Here is a 25,185-nt window from a genome sequence, read left to right as displayed (position 1 = left end):
CAATACACCGCTGGTTTCTTCAAGCGTCTCTGCCTATGCAACCCCCTGCCAAAAAACAAAACAAAACAAAAAAAAATGGAGTTGAGCAGGAAGCTATTCTCCTTACACTGGGGAATGGTTGATCTCCCACATCTCCAAAGAAGACAACGGGAGATACAGGTTCTCTGGCCACAGGAGGTCTCAAATTACCTAATGAAACTGAGTGGTCGCTATTGAAATATTGTTTCCTAGAAGTGCAACCCCACAAGGAAGTTCAGCTTAGACTCCGAATAGCTCTTTCTATTTAACTGAGCTTTGATATTTTTGTAAATGTTTTCCACAAAAGCTTTTTGATACCCTTTTCCTCACATTACAATGTTTTCTTAATCATTTCCATTTAATCTATGTGCCTCGTTCTCTCCCTCTTTCTCTCTCTGTTTTAAACTTCTCATTAAAATTCTTCTCATTTTTATAATTTATCTTCTCATTTTTATAATGTTTATGTATTTTGATATAACTCCCTTCCATCTCAGGTTGAATCATTGGTGCACTTTGTCCTGTGCCATGCCTCAAACACTTGCCTTAGGGTTGGCCTACACTTAAAAGGCCACAGCGGCACAGCTGCACTACTGAAACGGGCCCTTGTCATGCCTTAAACACTTGCCTTAATGCTGGATTTCCTAGTGCTGCCAGGAAAGTTACATCAAGTTAAATTTGGGCTTTGAGCTTCTCACACCTGACTTTTAACTGCTCAGTAACTGTATTTGCACGCCACAAAAAAGTGACATTAGTCACTTTCAGTTGAATTTTTTAACATGTCCGATTTGATTCTCACATTGGTGATTTCCCGGAGAAAATGAGAAGGTTAGGATTGATTTGTGAAGTCACTCAGAAGCAGGCTGTGTGTCAAACTGAGAGCCATTCATATATTCATGGTACTGCCCGTCAAAAAAAAGGCTTTTATGGAGATGTCCCATACAACCCACGGAGGGGGTTCATGTATCCAGTTATTTCTCTTGCTCGAGGTACCACCCTAAAGAGAGCAATGTAGAGACAGAGGTGGCAACTTCAGTTAGATACCCAAGTACAACACCAGTTGACTCCTTGGGGAGGTGCTTGGTCCAAACCCCTGCCACTGACTACTGCCACCACAGTCCTGTGTTGGGTACAAGTTTGAGCAGAGCTGTTGAGTGTACCTCCACCCAGCTGTCATTCACATCGCCCAGCTGCTAGCTTAACATACCGTGAGTGCCAGAAAGGAATTGGATTAAGGCAAGGGTATTGGTCCACTACTTGAAATTTGTCTACTGTATTGCATATTGAGAGACTTGCATACTGAATTAATTTTGTCCCATGTTTTTCAGAGGAGCTTGAGAAAGAGAATGATAGGTATACTTTGATTTTTGAGTTTAGTGCTAATCAGATTGTGCACACATTTCTTTAAACTCAATAACTGAAGAGTTGAGGATGTTCTCAGGCAGAAAATTGGTTTGCTACCTTAGAGTATTTTTACTTATTTTCTCTCTCTGGTGATAAATTAGGTGTGTTGTGTAGGAAATGGGATGAATCAGAAAAGTGGCCTCTGATGATTGGGGAGGTCTGTAGGGACAGTTCCTTCAGTGAGGAAAGGTGACACCAGTTAACCCACTTTCTAATTGAAATCCCACTGTTCTTTTGCAGAGCAACTCAGGAATGAAAAAGGTAAGTTCTCTTTTATTCCTCAACTGCTGCTATCTTTGAGTAAAATGTTCTTCAATGAACTGAGATATTTCTTCGTTTCCGAAATCCAAGGAGAGTTCAGTACCACATAGATTTCTATTTAACCCACAACAGAACTGTTGAGGACTTTCTCTCACAGGAAATTTAGTCATTACCCTAGTGTATTTGTATGTATTGTCTCTCGTCTAAAATTGAAGTTCTGATTTTAAGATCACTGAGCAGTAGACAGAGAGAAGGTGGTTGAGGTAATATCTTTTATTGGGCCAAATTCTCTTGTTGGAGAGACAAGCTTTCTAGTTTGCACGGAGCTCTTCTTCAGACCCGTGTAAACTGGAAAGCGTGTCTCTCTCTTCAAAAGAATTTGGTCCAATAAATTATATTACCTCCCCCTCCTTGTCTCTCAAATAGCAATGTGGACACAAGAGCAGCGGCAGGGGCTTGGGCTCGTCACCAAAGTGCAAAGCCACCCAAACCCCTGGGTACGTACTTGGGCAGATAGAGCAAGTCTCCACCAGGGACACTGCTACTCTTCGAGACAAGCTCAAGCAGAGCTGTAACATGTCATCCACACAAGCTGAGGATCACACCTCCCAGCTGCTGTGTAAACCCACCCTGGGTGTCCCGAAGGAATTCTGTCCATTACTTTAAATTGGGATGCTACTGTGCATTTTGCACATGGAAAGATTTAGGTAAATTTGAAATAAAATTTATTGTTATATTTTTCAGACAAGCTGGAGAAAGAGAACGGTAGGTTCACAAGAACAGGTCCACCTTAACCGCTGGGTACTTACTTGGGCAGATATCCCAAGCCACCACCTGTTTTCGCTGCCACCGCATTGCTATTTATAGGCACAATCTCGAGCAGAGCAGTCATGTGTACAAAACCCCTGCTTGCTGGGAGTGGCACTCTGTCTCCCCCACTTAGCTAAGGCTGTAGATGGCTCATCAATCTCTGTTGGGCCTAGCTCCCCTAGCGGGGAACAGAGTGGCACTCCCAGCAAGCTGGGCTTACATAGTCACCCTGGGCAGCGATTTACGTCCCCGAGCTTCCGAGACATTCCCAGTTGTATTGCCTGAAATCCTGCTACGGGCCACCCCTTGTAACGCTGGCCCACAAGGGGGCTTTAGCAGTCTGGATCGTACGTGGGACCTCTGGAACTAAATGCATGAGCTAAAAGACCAGACAGGTCTCTGGTAGCCACGGCTGCAGATGGCTCATCGGTCTCTAGCTGGCCTAACCAAAGCTAGAGGGGAAGAGAGCAATCTGGGACTCACAACTCCCAGCTTCTCTGTAGGAATAGCCTGAGAGTCACAAAGCAGGGAATCTGTCCATGACTTTAAATATGGAGAATGTAGTGAATATTGGAAGACTTGCATTATTGTGAAACACATGTTATTTTTATATTTTTCAGACAAGCTTGGGTTACAGAACGGTAGGTTTACTTATATTTTTCAGTGTAGTGTTAATCAGATTGAGATCAAATGACTTGTAGGCCGTGGGGATTCCTAGGGGTCCTTCAACAGACTGAGGAGTCAAGCCACTGTCAATAAGATAATTACGGTGATGTGTGGTTGAGAGAATGACATTTGTAAACAGGAGTCGTTGGGGTGTGGGCTGGTTCTCCAGTTTTGCGTGTTCACAGGCCTCTGCTTTCTTAATCTATGGAATGCAAGTTTCGGAGTTGTTATTGAATGTGGGTGCGGAATTTGATGCGGTGTGTAGGAAAAGGGCTGAATCAGAGAACTGGCAGCTGATGATTGGGGAGTTCTGTAGGGACAGTTTGTTCAGTGAGGTAAGATAAGGCCTATTTACCCAATTTCTAAGAGAAATCCCACTGTTCGTTTTGCAGACCAATTCAAGAATGAAAAAGGTAAGTTCTCTTGTTATTTCTCAACTGCCGCTACCCTCGAAGAAAATGTTCTTGAATGAAAAGAGATATTTCTTCCTTTCCAAAATCCAAGGAGAGTTTGTTACCCAACAGGACTTTCTCTTACAGCAAGTTGAGCCATTACTATACAGGTTTTGTACTTATTGTCTCTCAGGTCTTAAATAGAAGTACTGATTTAAAGTACCACTGGGCAGTGCACAGAGAGAAGCTAGGTGAGGTAATATCTTTTATTGGACCAACTTCTCTGGTTGGAGAGACAACCTTTTGAGTTTACACAGAGCTCCTCTTCAGACCTGTGTAAGCTTGAAAGCTTGTCTCTCTCTTCAAAAGAATTTGGTCCAATAAAGGATATTACCTCCCCCTCCTTGTCTCGCTGGTATCCTGGGACCAACACAGCTAAAACAGCACTGCGTACAACACCATGCAGTATAGGCATTCTATAATGCCAGGCCCACTCTTACATTAATTTTACCTTTGTGTATATGCCGAAGTTAGCATAAGAGTTATATGCTGTTTTGTTTTTTCCTGTTGTGTTATTTTTTCATGATATGATCTCTTGTAAATTGGGGAAATCCTTTCGAGAAGATCAAAATAATATGTATTTTAAATGTTGTACACTGCTGTGAGAATAGTCCCAGTTTTTATTTAAGAATTAAAAATCAACACTGTGTGTCATATTCTACGATACACTGCCATTTCTTCAGGAGTCTCTGAATGTAGAAATTCCCCTCCCTCCAAAAATGGACTTGAGATAAGCAGCAGGGGATTCCCCTTAACCTGGTGAATGGTTGATCTCTCACATCTGCAAATATGTCAGCGGGAGAGACAGGTTCTCTGGCCACAGGAGGTCTCAAATTACTCTCTGAAAATGAGTGGTCACTATTGAAAAATTATGTCCTAAGTAGGCAAAGATAGAGGGGAACTCAGCTTAGGCTCGGCAAAGACCTTTCCATTGAAGTAAGCTTTGATAATTCTGTAAATGTTTTCGCAAAAGCCTTGTTATACCTTTTTTCTCACATCACAATATTTTCTTCATCATTTCCCTTTAATTAATGTGCCACATTCTCTCTCTCCATGTTTCTGGTTTAAACTTCTCATAAAAAAGGAATGAAGTGTAAACATCTGGATGGAATCCATTTTCAGTGTTACCTTCTCGATTTTTATAAAGTTTATGTATTTTAATATAACTCCCTTCCATCTCAGGTTGAATCATTGGTGCACTTTGTCCTGTGCCATGCCTCAAACACTTGTCTTAGGGTTGGCCTACACTTAAAAGGCCACAGGGGCAGAGCTGCACTACTCAAACGGGCCCTTGTCATGCCCTAAACACTTGCCTTAATGCTGTATTTCCTAGTGCTGCCTGGAAAGTTACATCAAGTTAAATTTGAGCTTTGAACTTCTCACACCTGACTATTAACTGCTCAGTAACAGTATTCACACACCACAAAAAAGTGTCATTAGTCACTTTCAGTTGAATTTTTTAATATGGCTGATTGATTCTTACATTTGTGATCTCCCGGAGAAAATGAGAAAGTTAGGATTGATTTGTGAAGTCACTCAGAAGCAGACAGTGTGTCAAACTGAGAGCCATTAATATATTCATCTTACTGCCCTTCAAAAAAAAAAAGGCTTTTATTGAGATGTCCCATAAAACCCACGGGGTGTGGGGGGGGTGTATCCAGTGATTTCTCTTGCTCGAGGTACCACCCTAAAAAGAGCAGTGTAGAGGTAGAGGTGGCAACTTCAGTTAGACACCCAAGTACATCACCCGTTGACTCCTTGGGGAGGTGCTTGGTCCAAACCCCTGCCACTGACCGCTTCCACCACACTCCTGTGTTGGGTACAAGTTTGAGAAGAGCTGTTCAGTGTACCTCCACCCAGCTGTCATTCACATCTCGCAGCTGCTGGCTTAACATACCGTGAGTGTCACAAAGGAATTGGAGCAAGGCAGGGAATGGGTCCATTACTTTAAATTCTTCTACTGTATGGCATATTGAAAGACTTGCATTAGTTTGAATTAAATTTTATTTTCATGTTTTTTCAGAGAAGCTTGAGAAAGAGAATGGTAGGTATACTTTGATTTTTGAGTTTAGTGCTAATCAGATTGAGCACAGATTTTTTAAACTCCATAACGGAAGTGTGGAGGATGTTCTCAGACAGGAAATTGGTTTGCTACCTTAGAGTATTTTTACTTATTTTCTCTCTCCGGTGATAAATTAGGTGTGGTGTTTAGGGAATGGGATGAATGAGAAAAGTGGCCACTGATGATTGGGGAGGTCTGTAGGGACAGTTCTTTCGGTGAAGACAGGTGACACCAGTTAACCCACTTTCTAATTGAAATCCCACTGATCTTTTGCAGAGCAACTCAAGAATGAAAAAGGTAAGTTGTCTTTTAGTTCTCAACTGCTGCTATCTTTCAGTAAAATGTTCTTTAATGAAATGAGATGTTTCTTCCTTTCCGAAATCCAAGGAGAGTTCATTACCCAGCAGATTTCTATTTAACCCACAGCAGAACTGCTGAGGACTTTCTCTCACAGCAAATTTAGTCATTACCCTAGTGTATTTGTATGTATTGTCTCTCAAGTCTAAAACTGAAGTACTGATTTTAAGATCACTGAGCAGTAGACAGAGAGAAAGTGGGTGAGGTAATATCTTTTATTGGGCCAAGTTCTCTTCTTGGAGAGACAAGCTTTCTAGTTTGCATGGAGCTCTTCTTCAGACCCGTGTAAACTGGAAAGCGTGTCTCTCTCTTCAAAAGAATTTGGTCCAATAAATTATATTACCTCCCGCTCCTCGTTCCTCGAATATCCGTGGAGCAACACAGTTACAACAGCACTGCATACAGAACCGTATGCTATAGACATTCAATAATACCCGGCCCCCGCTTTTCTTAATTTTATCTTGATGTATACGAAGAGTCTGGCATAAGATTTTCACGGTGTTTAGTTTTTCATGATATATTATGTTTTCATTATATTTCCTCTGTTACAATCCTTTTGAGAAGATCAAAATTACATGTATTTTAAATGTACACTGCTGTGAAAGGAGTGACTGTTTTTATTTTAAAAAAACCCAAACTTTGTTTCATATTCTGCAATAAACCGCTGGTTTCTTCAAGCGTCTCTGCCTATGCAACCCCCTGCCACAAAACAAAACAAAACAAAAAAAATGGAGTTGAGCAGGAAGCTATTCTCCTTACACTGGGGAATGGTTGATCTCCCACATCTCCAAAGAAGACAACGGGAGATACAGGTTCTCTGGCCACAGGAGGTCTCAAATTACCTAATGAAACTGAGTGGTCGCTATTGAAATATTGTTTCCTAGAAGTGCAACCCCACAAGGAAGTTTAGCTTAGACTCCAAATAGCTCTTTCTATTTAACTGAGCTTTGATATTTTTGTAAATGTTTTCCACAAAAGCTTTTTGATACCCTTTTCCTCACATTACAATGTTTCTTAATCATTTCCATTTAATCTATGTGCCTCGTTCTCTCCCTCTTTCTCTCTCTGTTTTAAACTTCTCATTAAAATTCTTCTCATTTTTATAATTTATCTTCTCATTTTTATAATGTTTATGTATTTTGATATAACTCCCTTCCATCTCAGGTTGAATCATTGGTGCACTTTGTCCTGTGCCATGCCTCAAACACTTGCCTTAGGGTTGGCCTACACTTAAAAGGCCACAGCGGCACATCTGCACTACTGAAACGGGCCCTTGTCATGACTTAAACACTTGCCTTAATGCTGGATTTCCTAGTGCTGCCAGGAAAGTTACATCAAGTTAAATTTGGGCTTTGAGCTTCTCACACCTGACTTTTAACTGCTCAGTAACTGTATTTGCACGCCACAAAAAAGTGACATTAGTCACTTTCAGTTGAATTTTTTAACATGTCCGATTTGATTCTCACATTGGTGATTTCCCGGAGAAAATGAGAAGGTTAGGATTGATTTGTGAAGTCACTCAGAAGCAGGCTGTGTGTCAAACTGAGAGCCATTCATATATTCATGGTACTGCCCGTCAAAAAAAAGGCTTTTATGGAGATGTCCCATACAACCCACGGAGGGGGTTCATGTATCCAGTTATTTCTCTTGCTCGAGGTACCACCCTAAAGAGAGCAATGTAGAGACAGAGGTGGCAACTTCAGTTAGATACCCAAGTACAACACCAGTTGACTCCTTGGGGAGGTGCTTGGTCCAAACCCCTGCCACTGACTACTGCCACCACAGTCCTGTGTTGGGTACAAGTTTGAGCAGAGCTGTTGAGTGTACCTCCACCCAGCTGTCATTCACATCGCCCAGCTGCTAGCTTAACATACCGTGAGTGCCAGAAAGGAATTGGATTAAGGCAAGGGTATTGGTCCACTACTTGAAATTTGTCTACTGTATTGCATATTGAGAGACTTGCATACTGAATTAATTTTGTCCCATGTTTTTCAGAGGAGCTTGAGAAAGAGAATGATAGGTATACTTTGATTTTTGAGTTTAGTGCTAATCAGATTGTGCACACATTTCTTTAAACTCAATAACTGAAGAGTTGAGGATGTTCTCAGGCAGAAAATTAGTTTGCTACCTTAGAGTATTTTTACTTATTTTCTCTCTCTGGTGATAAATTAGGTGTGTTGTGTAGGAAATGGGATGAATCAGAAAAGTGGCCTCTGATGATTGGGGAGGTCTGTAGGGACAGTTCCTTCAGTGAGGAAAGGTGACACCAGTTAACCCACTTTCTAATTGAAATCCCACTGTTCTTTTGCAGAGCAACTCAGGAATGAAAAAGGTAAGTTCTCTTTTATTCCTCAACTGCTGCTATCTTTGAGTAAAATGTTCTTCAATGAACTGAGATATTTCTTCGTTTCCGAAATCCAAGGAGAGTTCAGTACCACATAGATTTCTATTTAACCCACAACAGAACTGTTGAGGACTTTCTCTCACAGGAAATTTAGTCATTACCCTAGTGTATTTGTATGTATTGTCTCTCGTCTAAAATTGAAGTTCTGATTTTAAGATCACTGAGCAGTAGACAGAGAGAAGGTGGTTGAGGTAATATCTTTTATTGGGCCAAATTCTCTTGTTGGAGAGACAAGCTTTCTAGTTTGCACGGAGCTCTTCTTCAGACCCGTGTAAACTGGAAAGCGTGTCTCTCTCTTCAAAAGAATTTGGTCCAATAAATTATATTACCTCCCCCTCCTTGTCTCTCAAATAGCAATGTGGACACAAGAGCAGCGGCAGGGGCTTGGGCTCGTCACCAAAGTGCAAAGCCACCCAAACCCCTGGGTACGTACTTGGGCAGATAGAGCAAGTCTCCGCCAGGGACACTGCTACTCTTCGAGACAAGCTCAAGCAGAGCTGTAACATGTCATCCACACAAGCTGAGGATCACACCTCCCAGCTGCTGTGTAAACCCACCCTGGGTGTCCCGAAGGAATTCTGTCCATTACTTTAAATTGGGATGCTACTGTGCATTTTGCACATGGAAAGATTTAGGTAAATTTGAAATAAAATTTATTGTTATATTTTTCAGACAAGCTGGAGAAAGAGAACGGTAGGTTCACAAGAACAGGTCCACCTTAACCGCTGGGTACTTACTTGGGCAGATATCCCAAGCCACCACCTGTTTTCGCTGCCACCGCATTGCTATTTATAGGCACAATCTCGAGCAGAGCAGTCATGTGTACAAAACCCCTGCTTGCTGGGAGTGGCACTCTGTCTCCCCCACTTAGCTAAGGCTGTAGATGGCTCATCAATCTCTGTTGGGCCTAGCTCCCCTAGCGGGGAACAGAGTGGCACTCCCAGCAAGCTGGGCTTACATAGTCACCCTGGGCAGCGATTTACGTCCCCGAGCTTCCGAGACATTCCCAGTTGTATTGCCTGAAATCCTGCTACGGGCCACCCCTTGTAACGCTGGCCCACAAGGGGGCTTTAGCAGTCTGGATCGTACGTGGGACCTCTGGAACTAAATGCATGAGCTAAAAGACCAGACAGGTCTCTGGTAGCCACGGCTGCAGATGGCTCATCGGTCTCTAGCTGGCCTAACCAAAGCTAGAGGGGAAGAGAGCAATCTGGGACTCACAACTCCCAGCTTCTCTGTAGGAATAGCCTGAGAGTCACAAAGCAGGGAATCTGTCCATGACTTTAAATATGGAGAATGTAGTGAATATTGGAAGACTTGCATTATTGTGAAACACATGTTATTTTTATATTTTTCAGACAAGCTTGGGTTACAGAACGGTAGGTTTACTTATATTTTTCAGTGTAGTGTTAATCAGATTGAGATCAAATGACTTGTAGGCCGTGGGGATTCCTAGGGGTCCTTCAACAGACTGAGGAGTCAAGCCACTGTCAATAAGATAATTACGGTGATGTGTGGTTGAGAGAATGACATTTGTAAACAGGAGTCGTTGGGGTGTGGGCTGGTTCTCCAGTTTTGCGTGTTCACAGGCCTCTGCTTTCTTAATCTATGGAATGCAAGTTTCGGAGTTGTTATTGAATGTGGGTGCGGAATTTGATGCGGTGTGTAGGAAAAGGGCTGAATCAGAGAACTGGCAGCTGATGATTGGGGAGTTCTGTAGGGACAGTTTGTTCAGTGAGGTAAGATAAGGCCTATTTACCCAATTTCTAAGAGAAATCCCACTGTTCGTTTTGCAGACCAATTCAAGAATGAAAAAGGTAAGTTCTCTTGTTATTTCTCAACTGCCGCTACCCTCGAAGAAAATGTTCTTGAATGAAAAGAGATATTTCTTCCTTTCCAAAATCCAAGGAGAGTTTGTTACCCAACAGGACTTTCTCTTACAGCAAGTTGAGCCATTACTATACAGGTTTTGTACTTATTGTCTCTCAGGTCTTAAATAGAAGTACTGATTTAAAGTACCACTGGGCAGTGCACAGAGAGAAGCTAGGTGAGGTAATATCTTTTATTGGACCAACTTCTCTGGTTGGAGAGACAACCTTTTGAGTTTACACAGAGCTCCTCTTCAGACCTGTGTAAGCTTGAAAGCTTGTCTCTCTCTTCAAAAGAATTTGGTCCAATAAAGGATATTACCTCCCCCTCCTTGTCTCGCTGGTATCCTGGGACCAACACAGCTAAAACAGCACTGCGTACAACACCATGCAGTATAGGCATTCTATAATGCCAGGCCCACTCTTACATTAATTTTACCTTTGTGTATATGCAGAAGTTAGCATAAGAGTTATATGCTGTTTTGTTTTTTCCTGTTGTGTTATTTTTTCATGATATGATCTCTTGTAAATTGGGGAAATCCTTTCGAGAAGATCAAAATAATATGTATTTTAAATGTTGTACACTGCTGTGAGAATAGTCCCAGTTTTTATTTAAGAATTAAAAATCAACACTGTGTGTCATATTCTACGATACACTGCCATTTCTTCAGGAGTCTCTGAATGTAGAAATTCCCCTCCCTCCAAAAATGGATTTGAGATAAGCAGCAGGGGATTCCCCTTAACCTGGTGAATGGTTGATCTCTCACATCTGCAAATATGTCAGCGGGAGAGACAGGTTCTCTGGCCACAGGAGGTCTCAAATTACTCTCTGAAAATGAGTGGTCACTATTGAAAAATTATGTCCTAAGTAGGCAAAGATAGAGGGGAACTCAGCTTAGGCTCGGCAAAGACCTTTCCATTGAAGTAAGCTTTGATAATTCTGTAAATGTTTTCGCAAAAGCCTTGTTATACCTTTTTTCTCACATCACAATATTTTCTTCATCATTTCCCTTTAATTAATGTGCCACATTCTCTCTCTCCATGTTTCTGGTTTAAACTTCTCATAAAAAAGGAATGAAGTGTAAACATCTGGATGGAATCCATTTTCAGTGTTACCTTCTCGATTTTTATAAAGTTTATGTATTTTAATATAACTCCCTTCCATCTCAGGTTGAATCATTGGTGCACTTTGTCCTGTGCCATGCCTCAAACACTTGCCTTAGGGTTGGCCTACACTTAAAAGGCCGCAGGGGCAGAGCTGCACTACTGAAACGGGCCCTTGTCGTGCCCTAAACACTTGCCTTAATGCTGTATTTCCTAGTGCTGCCTGGAAAGTTACATCAAGTTAAATTTGAGCTTTGAACTTCTCACACCTGACTATTAACTGCTCAGTAACAGTATTCACACACCACAAAAAAGTGTCATTAGTCACTTTCAGTTGAATTTTTTAATATGGCTGATTGATTCTAACATTTGTGATCTCCCGGAGAAAATGAGAAAGTTAGGATTGATTTGTGAAGTCACTCAGAAGCAGACAGTGTGTCAAACTGAGAGCCATTAATATATTCATCTTACTGCCCTTCAAAAAAAAAAAGGCTTTTATTGAGATGTCCCATAAAACCCACGGGGTGTGGGGGGGGTGTATCCAGTGATTTCTCTTGCTCGAGGTACCACCCTAAAAAGAGCAGTGTAGAGGTAGAGGTGGCAACTTCAGTTAGACACCCAAGTACATCACCCGTTGACTCCTTGGGGAGGTGCTTGGTCCAAACCCCTGCCACTGACCGCTTCCACCACACTCCTGTGTTGGGTACAAGTTTGAGAAGAGCTGTTCAGTGTACCTCCACCCAGCTGTCATTCACATCTCGCAGCTGCTGGCTTAACATACCGTGAGTGTCACAAAGGAATTGGAGCAAGGCAGGGAATGGGTCCATTACTTTAAATTCTTCTACTGTATGGCATATTGAAAGACTTGCATTAGTTTGAATTAAATTTTATTTTCATGTTTTTTCAGAGAAGCTTGAGAAAGAGAATGGTAGGTATACTTTGATTTTTGAGTTTAGTGCTAATCAGATTGAGCACAGATTTTTTAAACTCCATAACGGAAGTGTGGAGGATGTTCTCAGACAGGAAATTGGTTTGCTACCTTAGAGTATTTTTACTTATTTTCTCTCTCCGGTGATAAATTAGGTGTGGTGTTTAGGGAATGGGATGAATGAGAAAAGTGGCCACTGATGATTGGGGAGGTCTGTAGGGACAGTTCTTTCGGTGAAGACAGGTGACACCAGTTAACCCACTTTCTAATTGAAATCCCACTGATCTTTTGCAGAGCAACTCAAGAATGAAAAAGGTAAGTTGTCTTTTAGTTCTCAACTGCTGCTATCTTTCAGTAAAATGTTCTTTAATGAAATGAGATGTTTCTTCCTTTCCGAAATCCAAGGAGAGTTCATTACCCAGCAGATTTCTATTTAACCCACAGCAGAACTGCTGAGGACTTTCTCTCACAGCAAATTTAGTCATTACCCTAGTGTATTTGTATGTATTGTCTCTCAAGTCTAAAACTGAAGTACTGATTTTAAGATCACTGAGCAGTAGACAGAGAGAAAGTGGGTGAGGTAATATCTTTTATTGGGCCAAGTTCTCTTCTTGGAGAGACAAGCTTTCTAGTTTGCATGGAGCTCTTCTTCAGACCCGTGTAAACTGGAAAGCGTGTCTCTCTCTTCAAAAGAATTTGGTCCAATAAATTATATTACCTCCCGCTCCTCGTTCCTCGAATATCCGTGGAGCAACACAGTTACAACAGCACTGCATACAGAACCGTATGCTATAGACATTCAATAATACCCGGCCCCCGCTTTTCTTAATTTTATCTTGATGTATACGAAGAGTCTGGCATAAGATTTTCACGGTGTTTAGTTTTTCATGATATATTATGTTTTCATTATATTTCCTCTGTTACAATCCTTTTGAGAAGATCAAAATTACATGTATTTTAAATGTACACTGCTGTGAAAGGAGTGACTGTTTTTATTTAAAAAAAAACCAAACTTTGTTTCATATTCTGCAATACACCGCTGGTTTCTTCAAGCGTCTCTGCCTATGCAACCCCCTGCCAAAAAACAAAACAAAACAAAAAAAAATGGAGATGAGCAGGAAGCTATTCTCCTTACACTGGGGAATGGTTGATCTCCCACATCTCCAAAGAAGACAACGGGAGATACAGGTTCTCTGGCCACAGGAGGTCTCAAATTACCTAATGAAACTGAGTGGTTGCTATTGAAATATTGTTTCCTAGAAGTGCAACCCCACAAGGAAGTTCAGCTTAGACTCCGAATAGCTCTTTCTATTTAACTGAGCTTTGATATTTTTGTAAATGTTTTCCACAAAAGCTTTTTGATACCCTTTTCCTCACATTACAATGTTTTCTTAATCATTTCCATTTAATCTATGTGCCTCGTTCTCTCCCTCTTTCTCTCTCTGTTTTAAACTTCTCATTAAAATTCTTCTCATTTTTATAATTTATCTTCTCATTTTTATAATGTTTATGTATTTTGATATAACTCCCTTCCATCTCAGGTTGAATCATTGGTGCACTTTGTCCTGTGCCATGCCTCAAACACTTGCCTTAGGGTTGGCCTACACTTAAAAGGCCACAGCGGCACAGCTGCACTACTGAAACGGGCCCTTGTCATGCCTTAAACACTTGCCTTAATGCTGGATTTCCTAGTGCTGCCAGGAAAGTTACATCAAGTTAAATTTGGGCTTTGAGCTTCTCACACCTGACTTTTAACTGCTCAGTAACTGTATTTGCACGCCACAAAAAAGTGACATTAGTCACTTTCAGTTGAATTTTTTAACATGTCCGATTTGATTCTCACATTGGTGATTTCCCGGAGAAAATGAGAAGGTTAGGATTGATTTGTGAAGTCACTCAGAAGCAGGCTGTGTGTCAAACTGAGAGCCATTCATATATTCATGGTACTGCCCGTCAAAAAAAAGGCTTTCATGGAGATGTCCCATACAACCCACGGAGGGGGTTCATGTATCCAGTTATTTATCTTGCTCGAGGTACCACCCTAAAGAGAGCAATGTAGAGACAGAGGTGGCAACTTCAGTTAGATACCCAAGTACAACACCAGTTGACTCCTTGGGGAGGTGCTTGGTCCAAACCCCTGCCACTGACCACTGCCACCACAGTCCTGTGTTGGGTACAAGTTTGAGCAGAGCTGTTGAGTGTACCTCCACCCAGCTGTCATTCACATCGCCCAGCTGCTAGCTTAACATACCGTGAGTGCCAGAAAGGAATTGGATTAAGGCAAGGGTATTGGTCCACTACTTGAAATTTGTCTACTGTATTGCATATTGAGAGACTTGCATACTGAATTAATTTTGTCCCATGTTTTTCAGAGGAGCTTGAGAAAGAGAATGATAGGTATACTTTGATTTTTGAGTTTAGTGCTAATCAGATTGTGCACACATTTCTTTAAACTCCATAACTGAAGAGTTGAGGATGTTCTCAGGCAGAAAATTGGTTTGCTACCTTAGAGTATTTTTACTTATTTTCTCTCTCTGGTGATAAATTAGGTGTGTTGTGTAGGAAATGGGATGAATCAGAAAAGTGGCCTCTGATGATTGGGGAGGTCTGTAGGGACAGTTCCTTCAGTGAGGAAAGGTGACACCAGTTAACCCACTTTCTAATTGAAATCCCACTGTTCTTTTGCAGAGCAACTCAGGAATGAAAAAGGTAAGTTCTCTTTTATTCCTCAACTGCTGCTATCTTTGAGTAAAATGTTCTTCAATGAACTGAGATATTTCTTCGTTTCCGAAATCCAAGGAGAGTTCAGTACCACATAGATTTCTATTTAACCCACAACAGAACTGTTGAGGACTTTCTCTCACAGGAAATTTAGTCATTACCCTAGTGTATTTGTATGTATTGTCTCTCGTCTAAAATTGAAGTTCTGATTTTAAGATCACTGAGCAGTAGACAGAGAGAAGGTGGTTGAGGTAATATCTTTTATTGGGCCAAATTCTCTTGTTGGAGAGACAAGCTTTCTAGTTTGCACGGAGCTCTTCTTCAGACCCGTGTAAACTGGAAAGCGTGTCTCTCTCTTCAAAAGAATTTGGTCCAATAAATTATATTACCTCCCCCTCCTTGTCTCTCAAATAGCAATGTGGACACAAGAGCAGCGGCAGGGGCTTGGGCTCGTCACCAAAGTGCAAAGCCACCCAAACCCCTGGGTACGTACTTGGGCAGATAGAGCAAGTCTCCGCCAGGGACACTGCTACTCTTCGAGACAAGCTCAAGCAGAGCTGTAACATGTCATCCACACAAGCTGAGGATCACACCTCCCAGCTGCTGTGTAAACCCACCCTGGGTGTCCCGAAGGAATTCTGTCCATTACTTTAAATTGGGATGCTACTGTGCATTTTGCACATGGAAAGATTTAGGTAAATTTGAAATAAAATTTATTGTTATATTTTTCAGACAAGCTGGAGAAAGAGAACGGTAGGTTCACAAGAACAGGTCCACCTTAACCGCTGGGTACTTACTTGGGCAGATATCCCAAGCCACCACCTGTTTTCGCTGCCACCGCATTGCTATTTATAGGCACAATCTCGAGCAGAGCAGTCATGTGTACAAAACCCCTGCTTGCTGGGAGTGGCACTCTGTCTCCCCCACTTAGCTAAGGCTGTAGATGGCTCATCAATCTCTGTTGGGCCTAGCTCCCCTAGCGGGGAACAGAGTGGCACTCCCAGCAAGCTGGGCTTACATAGTCACCCTGGGCAGCGATTTACGTCCCCGAGCTTCCGAGACATTCCCAGTTGTATTGCCTGAAAACCTGCTACGGGCCACCCCTTGTAACGCTGGCCCACAAGGGGGCTTTAGCAGTCTGGATCGTACGTGGGACCTCTGGAACTAAATGCATGAGCTAAAAGACCAGACAGGTCTCTGGTAGCCACGGCTGCAGATGGCTCATCGGTCTCTAGCTGGCCTAACCAAAGCTAGAGGGGAAGAGAGCAATCTGGGACTCACAACTCCCAGCTTCTCTGTAGGAATAGCCTGAGAGTCACAAAGCAGGGAATCTGTCCATGACTTTAAATATGGAGAATGTAGTGAATATTGGAAGACTTGCATTATTGTGAAACACATGTTATTTTTATATTTTTCAGACAAGCTTGGGTTACAGAACGGTAGGTTTACTTATATTTTTCAGTGTAGTGTTAATCAGATTGAGATCAAATGACTTGTAGGCCGTGGGGATTCCTAGGGGTCCTTCAACAGACTGAGGAGTCAAGCCACTGTCAATAAGATAATTACGGTGATGTGTGGTTGAGAGAATGACATTTGTAAACAGGAGTCGTTGGGGTGTGGGCTGGTTCTCCAGTTTTGCGTGTTCACAGGCCTCTGCTTTCTTAATCTATGGAATGCAAGTTTCGGAGTTGTTATTGAATGTGGGTGCGGAATTTGATGCGGTGTGTAGGAAAAGGGCTGAATCAGAGAACTGGCAGCTGATGATTGGGGAGTTCTGTAGGGACAGTTTGTTCAGTGAGGTAAGATAAGGCCTATTTACCCAATTTCTAAGAGAAATCCCACTGTTCGTTTTGCAGACCAATTCAAGAATGAAAAAGGTAAGTTCTCTTGTTATTTCTCAACTGCCGCTACCCTCGAAGAAAATGTTCTTGAATGAAAAGAGATATTTCTTCCTTTCCAAAATCCAAGGAGAGTTTGTTACCCAACAGGACTTTCTCTTACAGCAAGTTGAGCCATTACTATACAGGTTTTGTACTTATTGTCTCTCAGGTCTTAAATAGAAGTACTGATTTAAAGTACCACTGGGCAGTGCACAGAGAGAAGCTAGGTGAGGTAATATCTTTTATTGGACCAACTTCTCTGGTTGGAGAGACAACCTTTTGAGTTTACACAGAGCTCCTCTTCAGACCTGTGTAAGCTTGAAAGCTTGTCTCTCTCTTCAAAAGAATTTGGTCCAATAAAGGATATTACCTCCCCCTCCTTGTCTCGCTGGTATCCTGGGACCAACACAGCTAAAACAGCACTGCGTACAACACCATGCAGTATAGGCATTCTATAATGCCAGGCCCACTCTTACATTAATTTTACCTTTGTGTATATGCAGAAGTTAGCATAAGAGTTATATGCTGTTTTGTTTTTTCCTGTTGTGTTATTTTTTCATGATATGATCTCTTGTAAATTGGGGAAATCCTTTCGAGAAGATCAAAATAATATGTATTTTAAATGTTGTACACTGCTGTGAGAATAGTCCCAGTTTTTATTTAAGAATTAAAAATCAACACTGTGTGTCATATTCTACGATACACTGCCATTTCTTCAGGAGTCTCTGAATGTAGAAATTCCCCTCCCTCCAAAAATGGACTTGAGATAAGCAGCAGGGGATTCCCCTTAACCTGGTGAATGGTTGATCTCTCACATCTGCAAATATGTCAGCGGGAGAGACAGGTTCTCTGGCCACAGGAGGTCTCAAATTACTCTCTGAAAATGAGTGGTCACTATTGAAAAATTATGTCCTAAGTAGGCAAAGATAGAGGGGAACTCAGCTTAGGCTCGGCAAAGACCTTTCCATTGAAGTAAGCTTTGATAATTCTGTAAATGTTTTCGCAAAAGCCTTGTTATACCTTTTTTCTCACATCACAATATTTTCTTCATCATTTCCCTTTAATTAATGTGCCACATTCTCTCTCTCCATGTTTCTGGTTTAAACTTCTCATAAAAAAGGAATGAAGTGTAAACATCTGGATGGAATCCATTTTCAGTGTTACCTTCTCGATTTTTATAAAGTTTATGTATTTTAATATAACTCCCTTCCATCTCAGGTTGAATCATTGGTGCACTTTGTCCTGTGCCATGCCTCAAACACTTGTCTTAGGGTTGGCCTACACTTAAAAGGCCACAGGGGCAGAGCTGCACTACTCAAACGGGCCCTTGTCATGCCCTAAACACTTGCCTTAATGCTGGATTTCCTAGTGCTGCCTGGAAAGTTACATCAAGTTAAATTTGAGCTTTGAACTTCTCACACCTGACTATTAACTGCTCAGTAACAGTATTCACACGCCACAAAAAAGTGTGATTAGTCACTTTCAGTTGAATTTTTTAATATGGCTGATTGATTCTAACATTTGTGATCTCCCGGAGAAAATGAGAAAGTTAGGATTGATTTGTGAAGTCACTCAGAAGCAGACAGTGTGTCAAACTCAGAGCCATTAATATATTCATCTTACTGCCCTTCAAAAAAAAAAGGCTTTTATTGAGATGTCCCATAAAACCCACGGGGTGGAGGGGGGGGTGTATCCAGTGATTTCTCTTGCTCGAGGTACCACCCTAAAAAGAGCAGTGTAGAGGTAGAGGTGGCAACTTCAGTTAGACACCCAAGTACATCACCCGTTGACTCCTTGGGGAGGTGCTTGGTCCAAACCCCTGCCACTGACTGCTTCCACCACACTCCTGTGTTGGGTAAAAGTTTGAGAAGAGCTGTTCAGTGTACCTCCACCCAGCTGTCATTCACATCTCCCAGCTGCTGGCTTAACATACCGTGAGTGTCACAAAGGAATTGGAGCTAGGCAGGGAATCGGTCCATTACTTTAAATTCTTCTACTGTATGGCATATTGAAAGACTTGCATTAGTTTGAATTAAATTTTATTTTCATGTTTTTTCAGAGAAGCTTGAGAAAGAGAATGGTAGGTATACTTTGATTTTTGAGTTTAGTGCTAATCAGATTGAGCACAGATTTTTTAAACTCCATAACGGAAGTGTGGAGGATGTTCTCAGACAGGAAATTGGTTTGCTACCTTAGAGTATTTTTACTTATTTTCTCTCTCCGGTGATAAATTAGGTGTGGTGTTTAGGGAATGGGATGAATGAGAAAAGTGGCCACTGATGATTGGGGAGGTCTGTAGGGACAGTTCTTTCAGTGAAGAAAGGTGACACCAGTTAACCCACTTTCTAATTGAAATCCCACTGATCTTTTGCAGAGCAACTCAAGAATGAAAAAGGTAAGTTGTCTTTTAGTTCTCAACTGCTGCTATCTTTGAGTAAAATGTTCTTTAATGAAATGAGATGTTTCTTCCTTTCCGAAATCCAAGGAGAGTTCATTACCCAGCAGATTTCTATTTAACCCACAGCAGAACTGTTGAGGACTTTCTCTCACAGCAAATTTAGTCATTACCCTAGTGTATTTGTATGTATTGTCTCTCAAGTCTAAAACTGAAGTACTGATTTTAAGATCACTGAGCAGTAGACAGAGAGAAAGTGGGTGAGGTAATATCTTTTATTGGGCCAAGTTCTCTTGTTGGAGAGACAAGCTTTCTAGTTTGCATGGAGCTCTTCTTCAGACCTGTGTAAACTGGAAAGCGTGTCTCTCTCTTCAAAAGAATTTGGTCCAATAAATTATATTACCTCCCGCTCCTCGTTCCTCGAATATCCGTGGAGCAACACAGTTACAACAGCACTGCATACAGAACCGTATGCTATAGACATTCAATAATACCAGGCCCCCGCTTTCCTTAATTTTATCTTGATGTATACGAAGAGTCTGGCATAAGATTTTCACGGTGTTTAGATTTTCATGATATATTATGTTTTCATTATATTTCCTCTGTTACAATCCTTTTGAGAAGATCAAAATTACATGTATTTTACATGTACACTGCTGTGAAAGGAGTGACTGTTTTTATTTAAAAAAAACACAAACTTTGTTTCATATTCTGCAATAAACCGCTGGTTTCTTCAAGCGTCTCTGCCTATGCAACCCCCTGCCACAAAACAAAACAAAACAAAACAAAAAAAATGGAGTTGAGCAGGAAGCTATTCTCCTTACACTGGGGAATGGTTGATCTCCCACATCTCCAAAGAAGACAACGGGAGATACAGGTTCTCTGGCCACAGGAGGTCTCAAATTACCTAATGAAACTGAGTGGTCACTATTGAAATATTGTTTCCTAGAAGTGCAACCCCACAAGGAAGTTTAGCTTAGACTCCGAATAGCTCTTTCTATTTAACTGAGCTTTGATATTTTTGTAAATGTTTTCCACAAAAGCTTTTTGATACCCTTTTCCTCACATTACAATGTTTTCTTAATCATTTCCATTTAATCTATGTGCCTCGTTCTCTCCCTCTTTCTCTCTCTGTTTTAAACTTCTCATTAAAATTCTTCTCATTTTTATAATTTATCTTCTCATTTTTATAATGTTTATGTATTTTGATATAACTCCCTTCCATCTCAGGTTGAATCATTGGTGCACTTTGTCCTGTGCCATGCCTCAAACACTTGCCTTAAGGTTGGCCTACACTTAAAAGGCCACAGCGGCACAGCTGCACTACTGAAACGGTCCCTTGTCATGCCTTAAACACTTGCCTTAATGCTGGATTTCCTAGTGCTGCCAGGAAAGTTACATCAAGTTAAATTTGGGCTTTGAGCTTCTCACACCTGACTTTTAACTGCTCAGTAACTGTATTTGCACGCCACAAAAAAGTGACATTAGTCACTTTCAGTTGAATTTTTTAACATGTCCGATTTGATTCTCACATTGGTGATTTCCCGGAGAAAATGAGAAGGTTAGGATTGATTTGTGAAGTCACTCAGAAGCAGGCTGTGTGTCAAACTGAGAGCCATTCATATATTCATGGTACTGCCCGTCAAAAAAAAGGCTTTCATGGAGATGTCCCATACAACCCACGGAGGGGGTTCATGTATCCAGTTATTTATCTTGCTCGAGGTACCACCCTAAAGAGAGCAATGTAGAGACAGAGGTGGCAACTTCAGTTAGATACCCAAGTACAACACCAGTTGACTCCTTGGGGAGGTGCTTGGTCCAAACCCCTGCCACTGTCCACTGCCACCACAGTCCTGTGTTGGGTACAAGTTTGAGCAGAGCTGTTGAGTGTACCTCCACCCAGCTGTCATTCACATCGCCCAGCTGCTAGCTTAACATACCGTGAGTGCCAGAAAGGAATTGGATTAAGGCAAGGGTATTGGTCCACTACTTGAAATTTGTCTACTGTATTGCATATTGAGAGAATTGCATACTGAATTAATTTTGTCCCATGTTTTTCAGAGGAGCTTGAGAAAGAGAATGATAGGTATACTTTGATTTTTGAGTTTAGTGCTAATCAGATTGTGCACACATTTCTTTAAACTCCATAACTGAAGAGTTGAGGATGTTCTCAGGCAGAAAATTGGTTTGCTACCTTAGAGTATTTTTACTTATTTTCTCTCTCTGGTGATAAATTAGGTGTGTTGTGTAGGAAATGGGATGAATCAGAAAAGTGGCCTCTGATGATTGGGGAGGTCTGTAGGGACAGTTCCTTCAGTGAGGAAAGGTGACACCAGTTAACCCACTTTCTAATTGAAATCCCACTGTTCTTTTGCAGAGCAACTCAGGAATGAAAAAGGTAAGTTCTCTTTTATTCCTCAACTGCTGCTATCTTTGAGTAAAATGTTCTTCAATGAACTGAGATATTTCTTCATTTCCGAAATCCAAGGAGAGTTCAGTACCACATAGATTTCTATTTAACCCACAACAGAACTGTTGAGGACTTTCTCTCACAGGAAATTTAGTCATTACCCTAGTGTATTTGTATGTATTGTCTCTCGTCTAAAATTGAAGTTCTGATTTTAAGATCACTGAGCAGTAGACAGAGAGAAGGTGGTTGAGGTAATATCTTTTATTGGGCCAAATTCTCTTGTTGGAGAGACAAGCTTTCTAGTTTGCACGGAGCTCTTCTTCAGACCCGTGTAAACTGGAAAGCGTGTCTCTCTCTTCAAAAGAATTTGGTCCAATAAATTATATTACCTCCCCCTCCTTGTCTCTCAAATAGCAACGTGGACACAAGAGCAGCGGCAGGGGCTTGGGCTCGTCACCAAAGTGCAAAGCCACCCAAACCCCTGGGTACGTACTTGGGCAGATAGAGCAAGTCTCCGCCAGGGACACTGCTACTCTTCGAGACAAGCTCAAGCAGAGCTGTAACATGTCATCCACACAAGCTGAGGATCACACCTCCCAGCTGCTGTGTAAACCCACCCTGGGTGTCCCGAAGGAATTCTGTCCATTACTTTAAATTGGGATGCTACTGTGCATTTTGCACATGGAAAGATTTAGGTAAATTTGAAATAAAATTTATTGTTATATTTTTCAGACAAGCTGGAGAAAGAGAACGGTAGGTTCACAAGAACAGGTCCACCTTAACCGCTGGGTACTTACTTGGGCAGATATCCCAAGCCACCACCTGTTTTCGCTGCCACCGCATTGCTATTTATAGGCACAATCTCGAGCAGAGCAGTCATGTGTACAAAACCCCTGCTTGCTGGGAGTGGCACTCTGTCTCCCCCACTTAGCTAAGGCTGTAGATGGCTCATCAATCTCTGTTGGGCCTAGCTCCCCTAGCGGGGAACAGAGTGGCACTCCCAGCAAGCTGGGCTTACATAGTCACCCTGGGCAGCGATTTACGTCCCCGAGCTTCCGAGACATTCCCAGTTGTATTGCCTGAAATCCTGCTACGGGCCACCCCTTGTAACGCTGGCCCACAAGGGGGCTTTAGCAGTCTGGATCGTACGTGGGACCTCTGGAACTAAATGCATGAGCTAAAAGACCAGACAGGTCTCTGGTAGCCACGGCTGCAGATGGCTCATCGGTCTCTAGCTGGCCTAACCAAAGCTAGAGGGGAAGAGAGCAATCTGGGACTCACAACTCCCAGCTTCTCTGTAGGAATAGCCTGAGAGTCACAAAGCAGGGAATCTGTCCATGACTTTAAATATGGAGAATGTAGTGAATATTGGAAGACTTGCATTATTGTGAAACACATGTTATTTTTATATTTTTCAGACAAGCTTGGGTTACAGAACGGTAGGTTTACTTATATTTTTCAGTGTAGTGTTAATCAGATTGAGATCAAATGACTTGTAGGCCGTGGGGATTCCTAGGGGTCCTTCAACAGACTGAGGAGTCAAGCCACTGTCAATAAGATAATTACGGTGATGTGTGGTTGAGAGAATGACATTTGTAAACAGGAGTCGTTGGGGTGTGGGCTGGTTCTCCAGTTTTGCGTGTTCACAGGCCTCTGCTTTCTTAATCTATGGAATGCAAGTTTCGGAGTTGTTATTGAATGTGGGTGCGGAATTTGATGCGGTGTGTAGGAAAAGGGCTGAATCAGAGAACTGGCAGCTGATGATTGGGGAGTTCTGTAGGGACAGTTTGTTCAGTGAGGTAAGATAAGGCCTATTTACCCAATTTCTAAGAGAAATCCCACTGTTCGTTTTGCAGACCAATTCAAGAATGAAAAAGGTAAGTTCTCTTGTTATTTCTCAACTGCCGCTACCCTCGAAGAAAATGTTCTTGAATGAAAAGAGATATTTCTTCCTTTCCAAAATCCAAGGAGAGTTTGTTACCCAACAGGACTTTCTCTTACAGCAAGTTGAGCCATTACTATACAGGTTTTGTACTTATTGTCTCTCAGGTCTTAAATAGAAGTACTGATTTAAAGTACCACTGGGCAGTGCACAGAGAGAAGCTAGGTGAGGTAATATCTTTTATTGGACCAACTTCTCTGGTTGGAGAGACAACCTTTTGAGTTTACACAGAGCTCCTCTTCAGACCTGTGTAAGCTTGAAAGCTTGTCTCTCTCTTCAAAAGAATTTGGTCCAATAAAGGATATTACCTCCCCCTCCTTGTCTCGCTGGTATCCTGGGACCAACACAGCTAAAACAGCACTGCGTACAACACCATGCAGTATAGGCATTCTATAATGCCAGGCCCACTCTTACATTAATTTTACCTTTGTGTATATGCCGAAGTTAGCATAAGAGTTATATGCTGTTTTGTTTTTTCCTGTTGTGTTATTTTTTCATGATATGATCTCTTGTAAATTGGGGAAATCCTTTCGAGAAGATCAAAATAATATGTATTTTAAATGTTGTACACTGCTGTGAGAATAGTCCCAGTTTTTATTTAAGAATTAAAAATCAACACTGTGTGTCATATTCTACGATACACTGCCATTTCTTCAGGAGTCTCTGAATGTAGAAATTCCCCTCCCTCCAAAAATGGACTTGAGATAAGCAGCAGGGGATTCCCCTTAACCTGGTGAATGGTTGATCTCTCACATCTGCAAATATGTCAGCGGGAGAGACAGGTTCTCTGGCCACAGGAGGTCTCAAATTACTCTCTGAAAATGAGTGGTCACTATTGAAAAATTATGTCCTAAGTAGGCAAAGATAGAGGGGAACTCAGCTTAGGCTCGGCAAAGACCTTTCCATTGAAGTAAGCTTTGATAATTCTGTAAATATTTTCGCAAAAGCCTTGTTATACCTTTTTTCTCACATCACAATATTTTCTTCATCATTTCCCTTTAATTAATGTGCCACATTCTCTCTCTCCATGTTTCTGGTTTAAACTTCTCATAAAAAAGGAATGAAGTGTAAACATCTGGATGGAATCCATTTTCAGTGTTACCTTCTCGATTTTTATAAAGTTTATGTATTTTAATATAACTCCCTTCCATCTCAGGTTGAATCATTGGTGCACTTTGTCCTGTGCCATGCCTCAAACACTTGTCTTAGGGTTGGCCTACACTTAAAAGGCCACAGGGGCAGAGCTGCACTACTCAAACGGGCCCTTGTCATGCCCTAAACACTTGCCTTAATGCTGGATTTCCTAGTGCTCCCTGGAAAGTTACATCAAGTTAAATTTGAGCTTTGAACTTCTCACACCTGACTATTAACTGCTCAGTAACAGTATTCACACGCCACAAAAAAGTGTGATTAGTCACTTTCAGTTGAATTTTTTAATATGGCTGATTGATTCTAACATTTGTGATCTCCCGGAGAAAATGAGAAAGTTAGGATTGATTTGTGAAG

General features: G+C 41.6%; 1 protein-coding gene across 1 annotated transcript in view; it reads left to right on the top strand.

The window, feature by feature from the left end:
• Positions 1–25,185, top strand: part of LOC135892895 (myb-like protein X) — a 96,461-nt gene that overhangs the window by 43,588 nt on the left and 27,688 nt on the right. The window contains exons 25-42 of the mRNA XM_065420660.1: positions 1,660–1,680; positions 2,425–2,445; positions 3,549–3,569; positions 5,632–5,652; positions 5,947–5,967; positions 8,339–8,359; positions 9,104–9,124; positions 10,228–10,248; positions 12,311–12,331; positions 12,626–12,646; positions 15,020–15,040; positions 15,785–15,805; positions 16,909–16,929; positions 18,992–19,012; positions 19,307–19,327; positions 21,705–21,725; positions 22,470–22,490; positions 23,594–23,614. Coding sequence (XP_065276732.1) covers positions 1,660–1,680; positions 2,425–2,445; positions 3,549–3,569; positions 5,632–5,652; positions 5,947–5,967; positions 8,339–8,359; positions 9,104–9,124; positions 10,228–10,248; positions 12,311–12,331; positions 12,626–12,646; positions 15,020–15,040; positions 15,785–15,805; positions 16,909–16,929; positions 18,992–19,012; positions 19,307–19,327; positions 21,705–21,725; positions 22,470–22,490; positions 23,594–23,614 — 378 coding nt within the window. The remainder of the gene's footprint in view (positions 1–1,659; positions 1,681–2,424; positions 2,446–3,548; positions 3,570–5,631; positions 5,653–5,946; positions 5,968–8,338; positions 8,360–9,103; positions 9,125–10,227; positions 10,249–12,310; positions 12,332–12,625; positions 12,647–15,019; positions 15,041–15,784; positions 15,806–16,908; positions 16,930–18,991; positions 19,013–19,306; positions 19,328–21,704; positions 21,726–22,469; positions 22,491–23,593; positions 23,615–25,185) is intronic.

The sequence above is a fragment of the Emys orbicularis genome, chromosome 21 (assembly GCF_028017835.1).
Source record: "Emys orbicularis isolate rEmyOrb1 chromosome 21, rEmyOrb1.hap1, whole genome shotgun sequence".
In the NCBI taxonomy this organism is placed as follows: Eukaryota; Metazoa; Chordata; order Testudines; family Emydidae; genus Emys; species Emys orbicularis.
Note: the sequence above shows the minus strand (reverse complement) of the source record. Positions and strands in the feature narration are given on the sequence as shown.